Here is a 17960-nt window from a genome sequence, read left to right as displayed (position 1 = left end):
AGACAGTGACACACACAGTGTCACCGTCTGTAACGATCAGGCATCTGCCCTTATATGGAGGCGGAGCACCGATCAGCCCTACGGCTCCATATGCGGGAGATGCCTGAAGCTTCAGGAGCTCCAGCTCTCGGCTGTGACTTAACACCTGAGAGTGCTGGAGCATCCTGAAGCGACAACGTATATATACGTCATGCGGTACGATAGCCAAAGCACCGCAAAACATATATATATAGGTAGTGAAAGGACACCCAGGATGAAATATTAGAAAAAGACAGTTAGTGGCATAAGTTAGTAAGGAAGGGGGTAGGTCTGGAGCAGCGAGGTAAATTTGGGTATCATCAGCATACAAATGATACTGAAGCCCATGGGACTTTATTAAGGAACCAAAGGATGGTGTATAAATTGAGAAGAGAAGGGGACCAAGGATAGGATCTTGTAGTACACCAACAGAAAGTGGTAAAGGGTCAGAGGATGAACCAGAGAAGGTTGCAGTAAAAGTCCAGTTAGGGTTTGGAGCAGCTCATTTTAATATCTAAAGGAATAAAAACTCAGACATACCCCCATTCTGTACAGTAAATGCATATAAAGAAAGCTTACCAATAGATTTTGTGATACAATTTTCTTTTTATTTTGCTCAGTATTTTAGCTCATATTTTATGAAATTATAATCAGAATATTTGGCAAAAAAACAAACAAACTCAAGGCAACTCAATATCCTTTGAGTGTTTTATTTCAAGTTTTAAAAATATTAATGTTCATTTGTCAGATATTGATCAAAAGAGGTTGCTGTTCTTCTTCATAATCTCCACTTGGTGGTACTTCATAGATGACAAATAAGGAAGAATAGAAACAACCAACAAATGATATGATGCTTGAAAAATACATCACGCCATTAGCACTTCCAACCATGGAGGTTAAAGGTCCCATTATAACTGAAACAAGAATCTGAGCCAGAAAATACTGACAGCTTAGCAAAGATATATCTACACCCATTCCACGTTTGGTTCCGTCCGAGCTGGACCCCACAAACTGAAAAATAAATAAATATATAAATATAAAAATATAAATTCTAAAGTACTTATAATAAAGTAAAATAATTTAATATACAATGATCTGCAACATTTGTGTATACAGTATTTTACAATACAGTTAAAAAGAATAAATACTTTATTCTTTTTATATCCGTGTATTATCTAGATATTGTCCTGTTAAAGTTAGTGTATTTCAACTTGTGGTGTATATATGGAATTTTCCAGGATCATTGCTTAGGCTAAAAGCCATAAAGAAGTCTATTGGTTGCATTTCTGTATCTCTTAAAGGGACAGCACACAGTAAATGTTTCTATCATTTAATATATCCCCAATGATCCATTTACCTGCTGCAATGTATTAAATGGTTTACAAATGTCTCTATTACCTTTATTTTGTTATTTGAAATGTATGCTTTTGCCTGTTACATCCCCACCTATACTGAATAATTCAAATCTTAAAGGGATATGACACATTTTCTTTTGTGACTTAGATAGAACATACATTTTTTTAAAAAAAGTTTCCAATTTACTTATTTTATCAACTTGGCTTCTCTCCCATGGTATTTGTTGTTGAAGAGATACCTAGGTAGGTGTTTGGTGCTCCAGACATGTGCACGCTCCTGAGCTTACAACTCTGCTTTAAAAAATAAATAAATGATAAAAAAAAAAAAAAAAAAAAATGATAATAGAAGTAAATTAGAAAGTTGTTTAAAATTGCATGCTCTATCTGAATTATGCAAAAATGTGGGTTTCACATCCCTTTGGGTAGTGTTTATAGAAAAGTTATGTAAACAAGAAGGTTTAGGACAAATTAAACTCACAATGAGTGGTTGGACAGAGATAATAAAATACACATTTTTCATTGTCCTCTCTAAGTATAGAGAAATAGGATATGGAGGATATTGTTTAAATACAGATAGATAAGCTAATGAGGTCTGCTTTCCCTGGTAGCGCAGCCTCTTTGATTAAGTTGTGGTTTCAATTAGCAGAGAGGGATATTTAACGTACAAAATATACCTTTTACATATGTTTTATACTCAGCTGGTATAAGAAGTCATTGTAAACACATTAAGTGGAAACCAATTTTTCAGTATAGTGCCTCTAAGTCTTTTGTATTCCTCAAAATAAGTTGATTATTCTCCTTAAATAGTATAATAAGCATCAATTACTATATACATATATACTATATACATATATACAGACACACACACAAAATGTGTTCTCTGTCTACACATATGATTCATAATAAATTAGCTACATGGATATTTTAAAACCTGTCCCATTAGACAGGGCCATTATTTTCATTTCTAGGGCCCTGGGCAAGAGAAATTGATGGGGACCCTCAGCCCAGCCCTCTTATTTCCCTCCCCCTATATGCCCCGCCCCTGTCCCAACAGTCATTGTGTCCTATATAAACAATAACACTATATATTACACCTGATACCATAAACAATTCTTCATAAACTAAATGCAGGGTGTACATTGCACTCTCATATCCTTAACCCTGATGACCAAAGTGCAGGGCTTGTGCACCTCTCGCTTTGCTAAAAGGGCCGGCCTGCCATTAGGTATAGCTGAGAAGAGGAGTTGACAAGCACGTACAATAAATGTCACACACAGCAACGTACAGGGGTTGTGCACAATTTACAGACCCACCATTCTCTATGTTAATTAAATTTGCTTATACTTTGTAACTCTAAGTGTATGACTAGCACTTCTATACAAATCATTCAGTTAAAGGGACATGAAACCCAGCATTTTTCTTTTATGTTTCAGACTGACCAAACCATTTTAAACATCTTTCTAATTTATTCGATTATCACATTTACTTCATTCTATTGGTATCCTTTGTTGAAGGGGCAGCAATGTACTATTGGGAGTTAGCTGAACATATTGGTAAGAGGCATATATGAAAAGCCCCCAATCAGTAGCTACCTTCCAGTAGTGAGCCTATGTAGGTATGCTTTTTAATGAAGGATACCAAGAAAACGAAGCAAATTAGATCATAGAAATAAATTAGAATTTTTTTTTAAAATTGCATGCTCTTTCTGAAGCATGAAAGTTTAATTTTGATTTTACTGTCCCTTTAAAATGTACACAAGCAGTCCAAGATAACTTCACATTTGCATATAATAAATATCTGTAATAATATTTGACTTACTTTTTTATTCTGGTAGTAATCACAGAGCAGAGAATATGGCAGTATACAAAGTGTGGAAAATAAGATTCCGTGGGTTATACATAAAGATAAGATTAGATAGATGTTGGTAGACAGTGTGGCTATACCGGTGCCAAGTCCAAAAGCAAGATATGCTATAAAGTACAGGGTGCGAACACTGAAATATTCTTCAAGCTTTTCTAATATGGCTGCAATAAAAAATAAAAAATAAACGTTAAAAAGTGCATCTCTCAGTTACATGCAAATAGTTCAGGTGACAATGATTTAGGATTAGGTCAGTGGTTGGTTTTTATTTATTGATGTCACTGAGGGGACATTAAAGTAATTTTTCATTTTATAGGGCCAATTTATCAAGGGCCGAATGGCCCCTGATACCCCTGTTTTTCGTAAGACCGCTACTCCTTAACTGGTCCGCTGCCTCTGAGGCTGCGGACATCAATCCGCCCGATCCTATACGATCAGGTTGATTGACACCCCCTGCTAGCGGCCGATTGGCCGCAAATCTGCAGGGAGCGGCATTGCACATGCAGTTTACCAGAAAATTATAAATGCCGACAGCGTATGCATTCAGCGATGTCTGGTGGACATGATACGCTACAGCGTATCATGTCTGCCAGACATTGGTAAATCGGCCCCTAAGTATGGCATACGTCATCAATTAAAGGGACATGAAACCCAGCATTTTCAGAGAGAACATACAATTTTAAACAACTTTCCAATTTACTTTTGTTATCAAATTTGCTTCATTTGCTTCATTCTTTTGGTTTTATTTGTTGATGGAGTTGCAGTGTACTACTGGGAGCTAGCTAAACACATTGGATGAGCAAATGACAAGAGGCATATATGTGGTAATTATGGATGTACATTCTATATTTTTTATTTTTCTTTAATGAAAACGTTTTATGGTGGAATAAAGCTTTCATTCAATGACCCTTTAATGAGCAACTCAGTTTTCTGTATTAATAACCAGTTATTTTTCTTCCTTTGTACAAATATTACTTTTTGATCATACAGTTTTAACTAAAACTACAACCTACTAAGCTGTATTGTTGTTAGATCAAGGCTCCTATTACTTATGTTACTCTCATGTCAGATACAGATCACTTCAGGATATGTCACTCAGTGAAGCTGGATAATTAAGTTTTGAGTTGATTTAAAGGGACAGTCTACAATATAGTTTTTATTATTTTAAAAGATAGATAATCCCTTTATTACCCATTCCCCAGTTTTGCATAACCAACACAGTTATATTAATATACCTTTTATCTCTGTGATTACCTTGTATCTAAGCCTATTCTGACAGCCCCCTGATCACATGACTTTTTAGTTATTATCTATTGACTTGCATTTAGTACTGTGTTGTGCTAACTCTTAAATAACTCCCGTGCCTGAACACAGTGTTATCTATATGGCCCACATGAACTAACAGTCTCTTGTTGTAAAAAGCAATTAAAAAAGCATGTGATAAGAGGCAGCCTTCAATGGCTTAGAAATTAACATATGAGCCTACCTAGCTTTAGTTTCAACTAAGAATACCAAGAGAACAAAGCAAATTTGATGATAAAAGTAAATTGGAAAGTTGATTAAAACGACATGTCCTATCTGAATAATGAAAGTTTAATTTTGACTAGACTGTCCCTTTAAGTACTTTGTTGACTAACAGCAAGAAATGCTAAATCTCATTTAAAGGGACATTACATTGTTTGACATTGCAATTTAAAATGTTTAAAGGGACATGAAATCCAAATATTTTCTTTTATGACACATATACGATTTTAAACACTTTTTACTTCTATTATCTTATTGGGTTTCTTCTCTTTGTATCCTAGCTAGCTCCCAGTAGTGCATTGCTGCTGCTTCAACAAAGGATACCAAGGGAATGAAGCAATTTAGATAATAGAAGTACATTAAAATCACATGTTCTATCTGAGTCATGAAAGAAAAAAACTTTTTTTATTTTATTCTCTTTTCCTTTAATTTAACTTTAAAAATTGTAGAATTTTAAATTCTCCTGAGTTTCTATAAAGTAAAGGGTGTTGCCAGGTTAAAATAATCTAATTATTATTATTAATATTATACTTTATTTATGAAGCGCCATCATATTCCGCAGCGCTGTCTATGGGTACAATTCATTTAAATAAAATAATAATATAAAACTTCTAAGAGACAGGACAGAATTTACAAACACATACAGGAGGAATCCAGGGCCCTATTCCCGTGGGAACTTACAATCTAGAAGGGTAGGAGGTTGAGAAACAGGAGGTGAGGACTGCAAGATTGAGAAAGATGTTAATGCAGAGTTAGATGAGGGAGATGATGTTAGGTAAGAGAAATATTATTGAGTTGGGTGGTCGGCTTCTCTGAACAGAAAAGTCTTCAGAGAGCATTTAAAAGAAGACAGATTAGGGCAAAGCCTGACAGCACGAGGGAGAGTGTTCCATAGGTTAGGTGCTGCACGACAGAAGTCCTGCAGTCTAGCATGAGAGGAGGTGATAGTCGCAGATGCAAGGAGTAGGTCATTGTTGGATCTTAGTGGGCGGGCTGGAGTATACTTGTTGATTAGAGAGGATAGGTAGAGGGGAGCGGTGTTGGTGAGCGCTTTGTATGCAAGGGTCAGAATTTTGAATTGAATTCTGCTGTGAATGGGGAGCCAATGAAGGAACTCGCAGAGAGGTTCAGCAGATACAGAGCAACGGGAAAGGTGGATCAGCCTGGCAGAGGATGGATTGAAGGGAGGAGAGGCGGGAAAGAGGAAGTCCAGTAAGTAGGTTATTGCAGTAGTCAAGTCGGGAAATAACAAGGGAGTGGATTATTTGCTTTGTGGTGTTAGCACACAGAAAAGATCAAATCTTGGAAATGTTGTGTAGATGATTGCGGCAGCATGTAGAAAGCGATTGGATATGGGGAGCGAAGGATAGATTTGAGTCAAGTGTAACTCCGAGGCAGCGGACTGAGTGATGCCGTCAACAGGGATAGAGAAGTCACAAGTCGGCGTAGAGCTTGAGGGGGGGATAAGAAGGAGCTCAGTCTTGGACATGTTAATCTTAAGTGGTGAGTCTGAGGCCATCCAGGAAGAAATACCAGATAAGCAGTTGTTGACATGAGAAAGGACAGAGGGATCAGTTAAAATTAGTATTTTTTGTGCAAGTATGCACCCTTTCCACCGCATGTTAAAGACTGTTTGTATTACAAGTTAAAAGTAAATGCAACCATAATAAGGAAACAGTTATAAATAAACAACCATTCAATAAAAATTAACAAAGCAACAAATATAAATAAGACATTGGTTCCATCAGCATCAAGTCAAGTGGAAGATCATAGTATTTAATATAAAATTATATTAAAAGGGACAGTGTACCCTAAATTTTTCTCCCCTTTAATTTGTTTCCAATGGTCCATTTTACCTGCTGGAGTGTATTAAAATTATTTACAAAAAATCTTTACCTTTATATTGGCATTTGAAATAGCTGATTGTGTCTCTGGTATAATTTTTCAGTTGTTCTCTCTGTGTACATAAACCCATTGCACGCTCAACCCATTTTAATGGTTTGTGGTTTCAAAGTACAGAGCCAGCTATTTAATATACAAAAATAAACATGAAGAAGCAATTGTTTATACATTTTATACTCTGCAGCTGGTCTAAAAAGTCACACATTAAGGGAAAACAATTTTTTACTGTACATTGTCCCTTTTACACAGTGCAGGATTTTTTTACCCCATTAGACAAATTGCAATACTCTTTTAGAAGCAGGTGTGTTACCTGAATAAAATGCAGCACTAAAAGCATATATACACATTCCCCAACAACCCATTGTGACACCAGCATTATATTTCTGGTATTCCTCTGATGTGTGAGGGGCTTTCGGGTTCCCTTGAAATATCACTTCTCCCATGAAATCTGTGTAAAACAGAAGCATTCCTTCAAAGGACAGCCATCCTGTAAAACAAACAAAAACAAATATATAAAACTGATCACTAAGCTTAAAGATACACTCAAAATTAAACTCTCATGATTCAGATAAAGCAGCAATTTTAAACAACTTTCCAATTTACCTCCATTAACAAAATGTGCACAGTCTTTTTATATTTACACTTTTTGAGTCACCAGTTCCTACTGAGCATGTGCTAGAATTCACAGAATATACGTATATGTGTTTGTGATTGGCTGATGGCTGTCACATGATACAGGAGGAGTGGAAATAGACATAACTTTGAAATTTGTCAGAAAAAAAATCTACTACTTATTTGTAGTTCAGTCTAAGAGGCCAATTTATCAAAGCTTCAACTGATAATACGATGGAATCTCGCGTCAAATTAGACGCAAAGTTGATACGCTGTAATTAACAAAGTGTCAAGATCGTCAAATGTTGAAATGTGTGACGTAATATACACTCACTCGATATCAATCCGACGCAGATCGATGCTTGCGTCATTCCAGATGTTTTTCGAATTAAGATTCAACTGTATTTTACCCTCTTCCGAATTTATCAAACATTCAACAGGTACACTCGCGTCTATTCCGCCGCAGCGCACCTATAGTTCAAACCGCCACCCTTGAGGCCGCGAATGCCATAGAAATCAATGGGAGTTTGAAAACACAGAAAGGTTATGTTCGATGCTGCAAAAGAATGAAGCATATTACAGACATTCCAACCTGCAAAAACTCCCCCCCCCCCCCCATCTCCCAGTTATATCTTGGACACCTTGAAACCCTAAATAAGATAGGGACTTATCATTAAAGTAGCTTCCCACTAAAGTCACATTAAAAAAAAAGTAGCTTTATTGCACAACCACATACAACAAACCTATTTTCCAGAGATCGTACGCTTGTTGAATGCATAAATATTTTAGAATACGAAGTTTAATTACGTGCAGTAAATAAGGTAGTATTTGTGTTTTTATTTTATTAAAATCAGTGGAGGCTTTTTGGTTACTGATGCTTTGAGGTTTCTATAACGTCCCAGCAACTAAAGGAATTCCTTAAAGAAACACTTTTCCGGATTTGGACCACATTGGATCATGGTACTTGGAGTTTCAGGGAGATTGCATTCCATTTGCTGGCATCAGGGAGTCGCTATTACAATCAGGGAGACTCCCTGAACTTCAGGGAGAGTTGGGATGCCTGATATTACATAATAAAAGTACTTATGGATTATGTTACATGTGAGACATAAAATATATGTGCACAATTGTATATTGTTTTATGCAATATTCATGTTTTATATTGAAAGATGTTTGTTTAATTGTATTTGTTTTATATGGTGCTTGTAATAATTTTCTATAAAAATGCAACTCTCTGTTGTGAGAGCATAGGACTCCTATTTTGTAATAATTTACTATGAGAATGCAACTCTCTGTTGTGAGAGCATAGGACTCCTATTTTGTAATAATTTACTATGAAAAAGCAACTCTCTGTTGTGAGAGCATAGGACTCCTATTTTGTAATAATTTACTATGAGAATATAACTCTCTGTTGTGAGAGCATAGTACTCCTATTTTGTAATAATTTACTATGAGAATGCAACTCTCTGTTGTGAGAGCATAGGACTCCTATTTTGTAATAATTTACTATGAAAAAGCAACTCTCTGTTGTGAGAGCATAGGACTTCTATTTTGTAATAATCTACTATGAGAATGCAACTCACTGTTGTGAGAGCATAGGACTTCTATTTTGTAATAATTTACTATGAAAAAGCAACTCTCTGTTGTGAGAGCATAGGACTTCTATTTTGTAATAATTTACTATGAGAATGCAACTCACTGTTGTGAGAGCATAGGACTTCTATTTTGTAATAATTTACTATGAGAATGCAACTCTCTGTTGTGAGAGCATAGGACTCTAATTTTGACATGGACTTATGATCCTGAAGGATTGTGGGAGATCATGGGTGGAGCAATGAGACTGTTTTTGTTTTACCTCATAACCATTGAGGATTCTGTGAAGTGCACACCCATTCTCCTTATTTCCTGTTTAACAGGTATGCCTAAAGAAATACCACACAAAACACCTCAGGTGTAAAAGAGATATTCTATGTACAGCTTTATTACATGTGCACACTGTCAGATGGGAGAAAGAGAGATATGTTAATATTGCTTTATTTAATGAATCTGTTGATCTGTAAATATGTCTGAGGTAATCAACATAAGATTGTAAGGCTCCAGTTACTTCTAAATTATTTTATTAATGTATTATTCATTCCAGTTACTTCTAAATTATTTTATTAATGTATTATTCATTCCAGTTACTTCTAAATTATTTTATTAATGTATTATTCATTCCAGTTACTTCTAAATTATTTTATTAATGTATTATTCATTCCAGTTACTTCTAAATTATTTTATTAATGTATTATTCATTCCAGTTACTTCTAAATTATTTTATTAATGTATTATTCATTCCAGTTACTTCTAAATTATGTTATTAATGTATTATTCATTCCAGTTACTTCTAAATTATTTTATTAATGTATTATTCATTCCAGTTACTTCTAAATTATTTTATTAAAGGGCCATGATACCCACATTTTTTCTTTCATGATTTAGAAAGATAATGCATTTTAAACATATTTCTAATTTACTTCTATTTTCTAATTTGTTTTATTCTCTTGATATTCTTTGCTGAAAAGCATATATAGATATGCTCAGTAGCTGCTGATTGGTTGTTGCACACAGAAGCCTCATTTGATTGGCTCACCCATATGCATTGCTTTTTCTTCAAATAAGGATATCTAAAAAATGAAGCAAAATAAATAATAGAAGTAAATTGTAATGTTGTTTAAATTTGTATTCTCTATCTGAATCATGAAAGAAAGATTTTGGGTTTAGTGGCCCTTTAATGTATTATTCATTCCAGTTACTTCTAAATTATTTTATTAACCCTTTGAGTGCTAAGCACTTTCCCACCTGGGTGCTAAGATTTTTTAATGTTATTTTTATTTTTTTAACAATTTTTTATTTTTATTTTTCAGACCCCCAAGACTTACACTGTTGGAAAGGTTAGACGGTTACCTTTCCAATGGTGGGTCTTGGGGGTCTGTAGCTGCTTAGATGCCTGAGATACAGGCTTCTAAGCAGCATGCCCCCTGCTCCTATACTTAAAGGGACATGAAACACAAATTTTTTCTTTCACGATTTAGAAAGAACATGCAATTTTAAACAACTTTCTAATTTACTTCTATTATCTAATTTGCTTAATTTCTCTTGATATAATTTGCTGAAAAGCATATCTAGATAGGCTTAGAAGCTGCTGATTGGTGGCTGCACACAGATGCCTTGTGTGATTGGCTCACCAATGTGCATTGCTATTTCTTCAACAAAAGATATCTAAAGGATGAAGATAATTAGATAATAGAAGTAAATTTGAATGTTGTTTAAAATTGTATTTTCTATCTGAATCATAAAAGAAAAAAAATGGGGTTTAATGTCCCTTTAACATTAAGTATAAATAAAGTTGCGCAGTGACGTCATCATGTAGTATTCATTGCAAATACTTTGTAAATTATTTTATTAATGCAGTATTCATTGGTGTTAAATGCTATATAATGTTAATGTTAATATAAAATGTGTATTGGTAACAGCACTGTCTGACACAGAGACAGTTATTTACAGTTAAATGTACTTTATATGCAGAGAATTTGATACATTATTGTTTTCTATTAGAAAAGATTTATTACATGTCCTGTTATGTATGACATTCCCTTGTATAAAGATAAGAATGTAAAGTTTGTGAGATTGATTTACATGAAAAGTGATAGAGGAATACTGTAGGGAAAAATACATTTGTGCATATTTAATATTTATGATAAATAAGCACAAATTACATGTTACTTGGTTATTAAGATTGCAAAACTTTATTGTTTGAATGTAATTGCAAAACTTTATTGTTTGAATACAATTGCAAAACATTTATTGTTTGAATAAAACTGCAAAACTTTATTGCTGGAATACAATTGCAAACAAATATATGTTTAAAAAAAAATATAACCATTGAGGATTCTGTGAAGTACACACCCATTCTCCTTATTTCCTGTTTTAACCGGTAACATTTAATCTGTTTACTGGCCTCCTGAATGGAGTCTGTAACATTACATCTTTGTGTCTCATTACAAAGCAAGGGGACAATATTATTGCTTCAAATTTGGTGCACTAGTAGATATAGGGATACAAATGAAATTAATACATTTACATAATATAGCTAACTTTCGTTTTTGGATAAATCTATTTGCACTATGATTAACGCATGTAATACAAGTCCCACTCTCCACTTTGCACCAAATTTGACACTTTTCGCACCAAATTTGACGCAAACTCATAAACAACCCACACAAACTAGTGAAGTTTTCCACCACTTTTGATTGGGAAATGCATAATCACATGATTTATGACATCAGCCAATCTGATTGAAATATACATTTTTGACTATCAAATGAATCAAATAGTTTGATACTTGTGTCATTGATTACTCATCAGAACTTGTGCCATTTGTCATTTGTTACATTGTGTATTATACTTTGAAAGTATGTATATGTGAAATTAGTATTAAAGTTAAACATTGATGATGACATTAGGACACACAGTGTAATATTTTAGACAATCATTTTAAAAATCGAATGATGTTTGATTCAATATAATGTTAAACTGATGGCTCAAAGGGATAGTCCACCTAACATTAAACTGTCATGAATCTGATACAGCAGAAATTAAAATCACCTCTTTACTGTCATGCTATTTTCAGTATATTTCTTCCTTCTCTTGACTTTCTTTTTTATTAGAAATGTCATGTTATATGCCAGCCCATTTTATAATACCTGTGTAGGGGTGGTGTTTAAAACTAGACTGCAATCAGGAGGAGTTACACAGGTGCAGAGAGAAAACTGGCCCAGCTCTTAAAATCTTAAAATATCAATTGATTGCAAATAAACACATATGATATCCTGAGTACATGTTATATTCACAATTATTCTTGATCAGAATAATAATATATTTACACTATATACATATAGTGGTATAAATAAATACAGAGAAATAAAAAACAACATTGTTTATAACAAAAAAAGGAATTTAGGGACATGTAAATATGTTTTCAAAAGATTTCTGAAATAACATACATACATATATACACACACAGAAGTATGTGCAAAGATATATGTACAAATTCTAGCATTAATAATCATTAAAAAAAACAAAAACATGAGATAGGCATATCATGATTTCTAGAAATACAAATATACATTAATTTATATGAAAATATCCTATATTAGTTTTTTTATAACAAATAAATTGAAAATAACTATTGTTGAGATATTATTGTTTGTAAAGGTATAAATCTAGCTATTTCTTGGACATTAACAGATGAAAAATAAAAGATTAGCTTTAGAGAAATGTGCTTGTTCATGGACAGTAATGAAATGGTATAAATAAAGTTGGAAAAAACAGAATAACTGCGACATCGATGACTTTTATTTATCAACAGTCCGATGCTCATCGCTCTGTACTTGACGCGCATGTTTTTAATAAATAAGGGCATTGTATGTAAATGTCTGGCGAGCGTATTGACGCCAGCGAATGCACAGAGATTGACGCTTTGATAAATCGGCCCCTAAGTGCTATTACATTGTCTTTTTATCATGTATTTGTTGATTATGCAAATCTACTGTATTTACTGGTCATTTAATGTAAAACTTTGTTTGGTTCCTTTTGGAAATAAATAATAAATAAATCATAATTTTACATTTATAAAGTTTTATTTATTTATTATGATGAAATAGTCACCAATGCCCCCAAACTTCTAAAAGCAAAAGGTTAAAGGGATGTGAACTAAAAATGTTACCCCAATCCAAAGTCAGATATTTTTTAATAACTAAACCTAAAATATAAAATCTTACAGTTAGTGCTACACATTTATTTTTTCTATTTTAGAAATTCAGAACTAGATTTGTTGTAGCTCATACCCAAGTAACTAGGAAAACTAATAAAGCTGATATGCTTAGCTGTGGATACAGAAAATAGATAATTAATGAGAATTACCTAGGAAGTGATTAATGCATAGGTTACGTAGTGCCTTAGGCATATGGCAGATGGATGAACACAGTAGTCTCATTGATAGTGGTCGCTGAGACATCTCAGTAGATCCATTAAGCTCACTCTCATACTTTGCACCATTCAGCAATATATTAGCCACCTGCACCATAAGAACTCCATATCAGCATACAATACAGAAATACCTAGAAATCAAACCATGTAACAATAAGTCATGCAGAATTACCTTAAGATTTCCTCGTTGACAAGAATAGCAACTATCATAACACAAATGTTTACATTTCTCTGCTTGAACCAAATTTGTTAGAAAAACAATGTTACTCAAACTAGATACTGACTCAAAACATTTTTTTTTACGGAGAGTGATGTTTTAGGATTAAAAATCTAATAGTTGTAGCATTACATTTTTAGACATTACTTTCACAGTGCTGAACCCAAATTGTGTGTTTTTGGCGTAGGCATAGGTAGGGGTACAAGTTTGCATTTTGATATTTGAATGATAGAACAAATGTTCACCTTGACATCCATTCTGCTGGTCAAAGGTTTCAAATATTAGATATAAGAAATACAAATTTAAATGTAGTTTTCAGTTGCTTAATCTGAACATTATTTCCCATAGACATATTTATATATTTATATTACAGTATATGTTAAAAATGAAGATTCAGAGTATAAGGTTTGATAACTGATTTTGTTTCTGCATAACATTTAACACATAATAAAAGATGTACTTTTATTTACATCTACTCCAAACAAAATAGAAGAACGACGTTTAGGGTGTTATCCCTTAATCATGTTGTACAACATGATTAAGGGATAACACCCAAAACGTTGTTGTTCTATGTATGTTTGGAGTAGATGTAAATAAATATACATCTTTTATTCTGGAGTGCTGCCATCTGCCTCTTTTTTTACATTGTATTTGGGACTTGTTGGTGTGGAGTCCTGAATGGCGTTGTCACCCGTTTGATACAAAGGTGCTGGAGAGTATATATATATTCAGCATTTATCATTGCACAAGCACTTCTACCACCCCTGCACATTCGAGGCCAACCAGCAGGGGGTGTCAATCAACCCGATCGTATCCGAACGAGCTGATTGCTGTCCGCCACCTCAGAGGTGGCGGATGAGTTAAGTAGCAGCGGTCTTATGATCGCTGCTTCTTAACTTCAGCTTCAGGTGTGCCTGAAGCGATGCGGGTCAGAAGCAGAATCCGCTGCTTCATAAATAGACCCCTTTATATAGAAAACAATGATTTCAATTGAGTATTATATATACTGTATATGTCTTTATTTTAAATGAATAATTATTGGTAAAAGCAATACAAAGGGATAGAACGTTAAAAATTTAAATACACATGGTTGCATTTTACTTGTTAAACAGCACCATTTTTGCTAAATACTTCCATTAGCAAATATGCATCTAGAAAACATTGTTACTGTTTCAGCGGCATACGCACATATGCTATGTGTGACTACAGCATCAGGATTAAATCACCATGCCTAAGAGCTGAATCCTCTTCATAATCTTTATAAATCATTATATTTACACTTTTAAAGAAACACGATTGCCCATGTTCTTGATTGTAGAAAATAATTTGGATTTCACAGAAAAAAAATCAATAAAAATATTTTGCAAATTATTTCACTATTGTACTTTTTACATTTTTCATTTGACCTCTTTATTTGTTTTTGCTAAAAAATAAATAAATCATATTTCCACTGCAAATGAGTATTGATTTGGGTAGAAAATAAATGTACAATTCAACAAGAACTGAAACTCATTGGCAGGAAAAAACAAATCAATCTTTATTGTGAAGTATTTGTTAATATTTTCCCTAAAACCAAACTTACTTGGAGAGATGCAGGTTAAAGTCACAAACTAACTCATCTTGAAAATAATGCTAAGGAAACAAATATTTTAATCAACTAAACATGGGTTTATGTATTTACCTACAGGGGCTGACCTGTGGGATGTGTTAGATTTGCTTGAGGATAGGCTTTGAGATAATCTAAGTTAGGACTCTGTTTATCAATGTTTAGTTAAGGTAATGTCTCCAAATAGGGAACCTGTCCATCCGTTATTGCCTCGAGTTGGCAGTATTATATTTATCACCAGTGAGTGGGAGGAAAAGTTAAAGGGATAGTCTAGTCAAAATTAAATTTTATGATTTAGATACAGCATGCAATTTTAAGCAACTTTCTAAATTACTCCTATTATCAATTTTTCTTCATTTTCTTGTTATCTTTATTTGAAAAAGCAAGAATGTAAGCTTAGGAGCTGGACCATTTTTGGTTCAGCACCTGGGTAGGGCTTGCTGATTGGTGGCTACATTTAGACACCAATCAGCAAGCGCTACCCAGATGCTGAACCAAAAATGGTCCGGCTCCTAAGCTTACATTCTTGCTTTCTCATATGAACCTGCACTGCAAGAGCTCCAAAGCTGCATTGAGCAGCTTGATATATGGAGTCCTATATCACAGAAATTAATCTTGTGTTATTAAATGAAAAAAAAACTATATTGATTTTTCTTATAGATTTTGAGACATTCCAAATAAAATTAAATGCATTTCTAAATATTTAACAAGACAATAAATGTATTGTTGCATAAAATATCACATCAATTTTAAGTTTACCTGTTGGCTAAATGTCACATTTCGCCTCCTGCTACTTTCAGAACATGTTCCAGTGATTATATCTGGGATAGCTAACGACTGCGGCCGTTTCAAAATTCCAGACGATCGATTCTGTTTTGCATCAAGAGATCCAACACTTAAATGTTCTCTTTCGGTTCCAGGCGTTGAAATATTCTCTCCAGAGTCCAAGACACCATTCCCACTGCAGTACAAGCTTTCAGGTATTCGAGGAAGACTACTGGCTTGTCTAGGTAAACTACTAGAAGGTGCTAAGTAGCACTCATGCCCTCCTGTAAAGCAGTCTATAAGGACGCTGTCTATATTTGTGGTTCCAAAAGAGGAAGCAAATTCATTTATTCCAGTTAAGGAATTGTCTCTACTAAGAAAGCTTCCATACTTTGGTGTGAGAGGGCTAAGTGGGGAGATTGGACTTGTAAAACTTGCATACAAATGGGCTGAGTTCCGGGAACTAGGGTTCAGATTTTCACTTTCTTCAAAAAATACAGGCGGTGAAGGAGGCAAAGGAAGACTTGGACTTTTCATTACCTTCTTCTTTTTTATGAACGATTGGATAGTTTTTTCTGGAATGCTAATTAAAGTTAAAATTGTGGTGATGGTCAGCGCTATTGAAGTGAAGATATAAATAACTCTCAATTGTCCACCCATTGCTTTTCCAAATCTTGTATTGTTCCAGTTTATTCCACCAACGACATAGCCAAATCCACCACCAAGTCCTGCAAAAGTACATTACATTTAAACTGTACAAAATAAACCATAGAATAAGTATATAATATTCTTAATTGATATTAAGATTGCTTTAAAGGGACACTGAACCCAAAAAAAATTATATCGTGATTCAGATAGAGCATGCAATTTTAAGCAACTTTCTAATTTATTCCTATTATCAAATTCTTTTCATTCTGTTGGTATTTTTATTTGAAATGCAAGAATGTAAGTTTAGATGCCTGCCCTTTTGTGGTGAACACACTGTGTTGTTCTTGCTGATTGGTGGGTAAATTCACCTACAGATAAACAAGTGCTTTCCATGGTTCTGAACCCAAAAAATAGCTTAGATGCCTTCTTTTTCAAATAAAGAAAGCAAGAGAACAAAGAAAAATTGATAATAGGAGTAAATTAGAAAGTTGTTTAAAATTGCATGCTCTATCTGAATCACAAAATAAAAAATTTGGGTTCAGTGTCCCTTTAAAAAAAGACTTAAAGGGATATTAAACCCAAGTATTTTCTTTTGTGATTCAGATAGAGCATACCATTTTTTAAAATAGTTTCAATTTACTTCTATTATCAAATTTGCTTTGTTCCCATGTTATTCTTTGTTGAAGAAATATTGAGGTAGGTGTCTGGAGCACTACATGTCAGGAAATAGTGCTGTCATCTAGTGTCCATGCAAATGGGTAACATTCTGCAAAACTGCTGCTATATAGTGCTCCAGACACGTGCACTTCTGAGCTTATGTCCCTGGATTTCAACAAAAGGTACCAAGAGAATGAAGAAAATTTGATAATACAAGTAAACTAGAAAATTGTTTAAAATTGCATGCTCTTTCTGAATCATGAAAGACATTCTTTGTTTGTTTTTTGTCCTGTTAAAGTGTAGAATGTATTAATTTTCCAATATTATTATTAGGTAATAATTGTATGGGTGTATAACTGGGCAAAATCTTACCATCTATCAATTCTTCTGTTAGGTTAATGGATAGAACCTTGTCATTTTTCTCTTTAGAGGGACACTCAATTCAAAATTAAACTTTCATGATTCAGATACAGCAGCAATTTTAACCAACTTTCCAATTCACTTCCATTAACACACTGTCTTTTTATATTTACATTTTTGAGTCACTAGCTCCTACTGAGCATGTGCAAGAATTTTACAGAAAATATGTATATGCATTTGTGAGTGGCTGATGGCTGTCACATGACACAGGAGGAGTGGAAATAGACACATATTTGAAATTTGTTAGAAAAAAATCTACTTATTTGAAGTTCAGACTAAGGGGCCGATTTATCAAAGTCTGACGGACATGATACGCTGTAGCGTATCATGTCCGCCAGATATCACT

General features: G+C 33.9%; 1 protein-coding gene across 1 annotated transcript in view; it reads right to left on the bottom strand.

The window, feature by feature from the left end:
- Positions 1-604: 604 nt before the first annotated feature.
- Positions 605-17960, bottom strand: part of SLC45A1 (solute carrier family 45 member 1) — a 75277-nt gene continuing 57921 nt past the window's right edge. The window contains exons 5-9 of the mRNA XM_053689884.1: positions 15884-16617; positions 13236-13389; positions 6970-7146; positions 3192-3397; positions 605-1029 (exon numbers count right to left, since the gene is read on the bottom strand). Of these exons, the coding sequence (XP_053545859.1) occupies positions 763-1029; positions 3192-3397; positions 6970-7146; positions 13236-13389; positions 15884-16617 (1538 nt within the window). The 3' untranslated portion in view covers positions 605-762. The remainder of the gene's footprint in view (positions 1030-3191; positions 3398-6969; positions 7147-13235; positions 13390-15883; positions 16618-17960) is intronic.

This window comes from Bombina bombina, chromosome 8 (assembly GCF_027579735.1).
Source record: "Bombina bombina isolate aBomBom1 chromosome 8, aBomBom1.pri, whole genome shotgun sequence".
NCBI lineage: Eukaryota > Metazoa > Chordata > Amphibia > Anura > Bombinatoridae > Bombina > Bombina bombina.
This window is presented reverse-complemented; position numbering and strand designations above follow the sequence as displayed.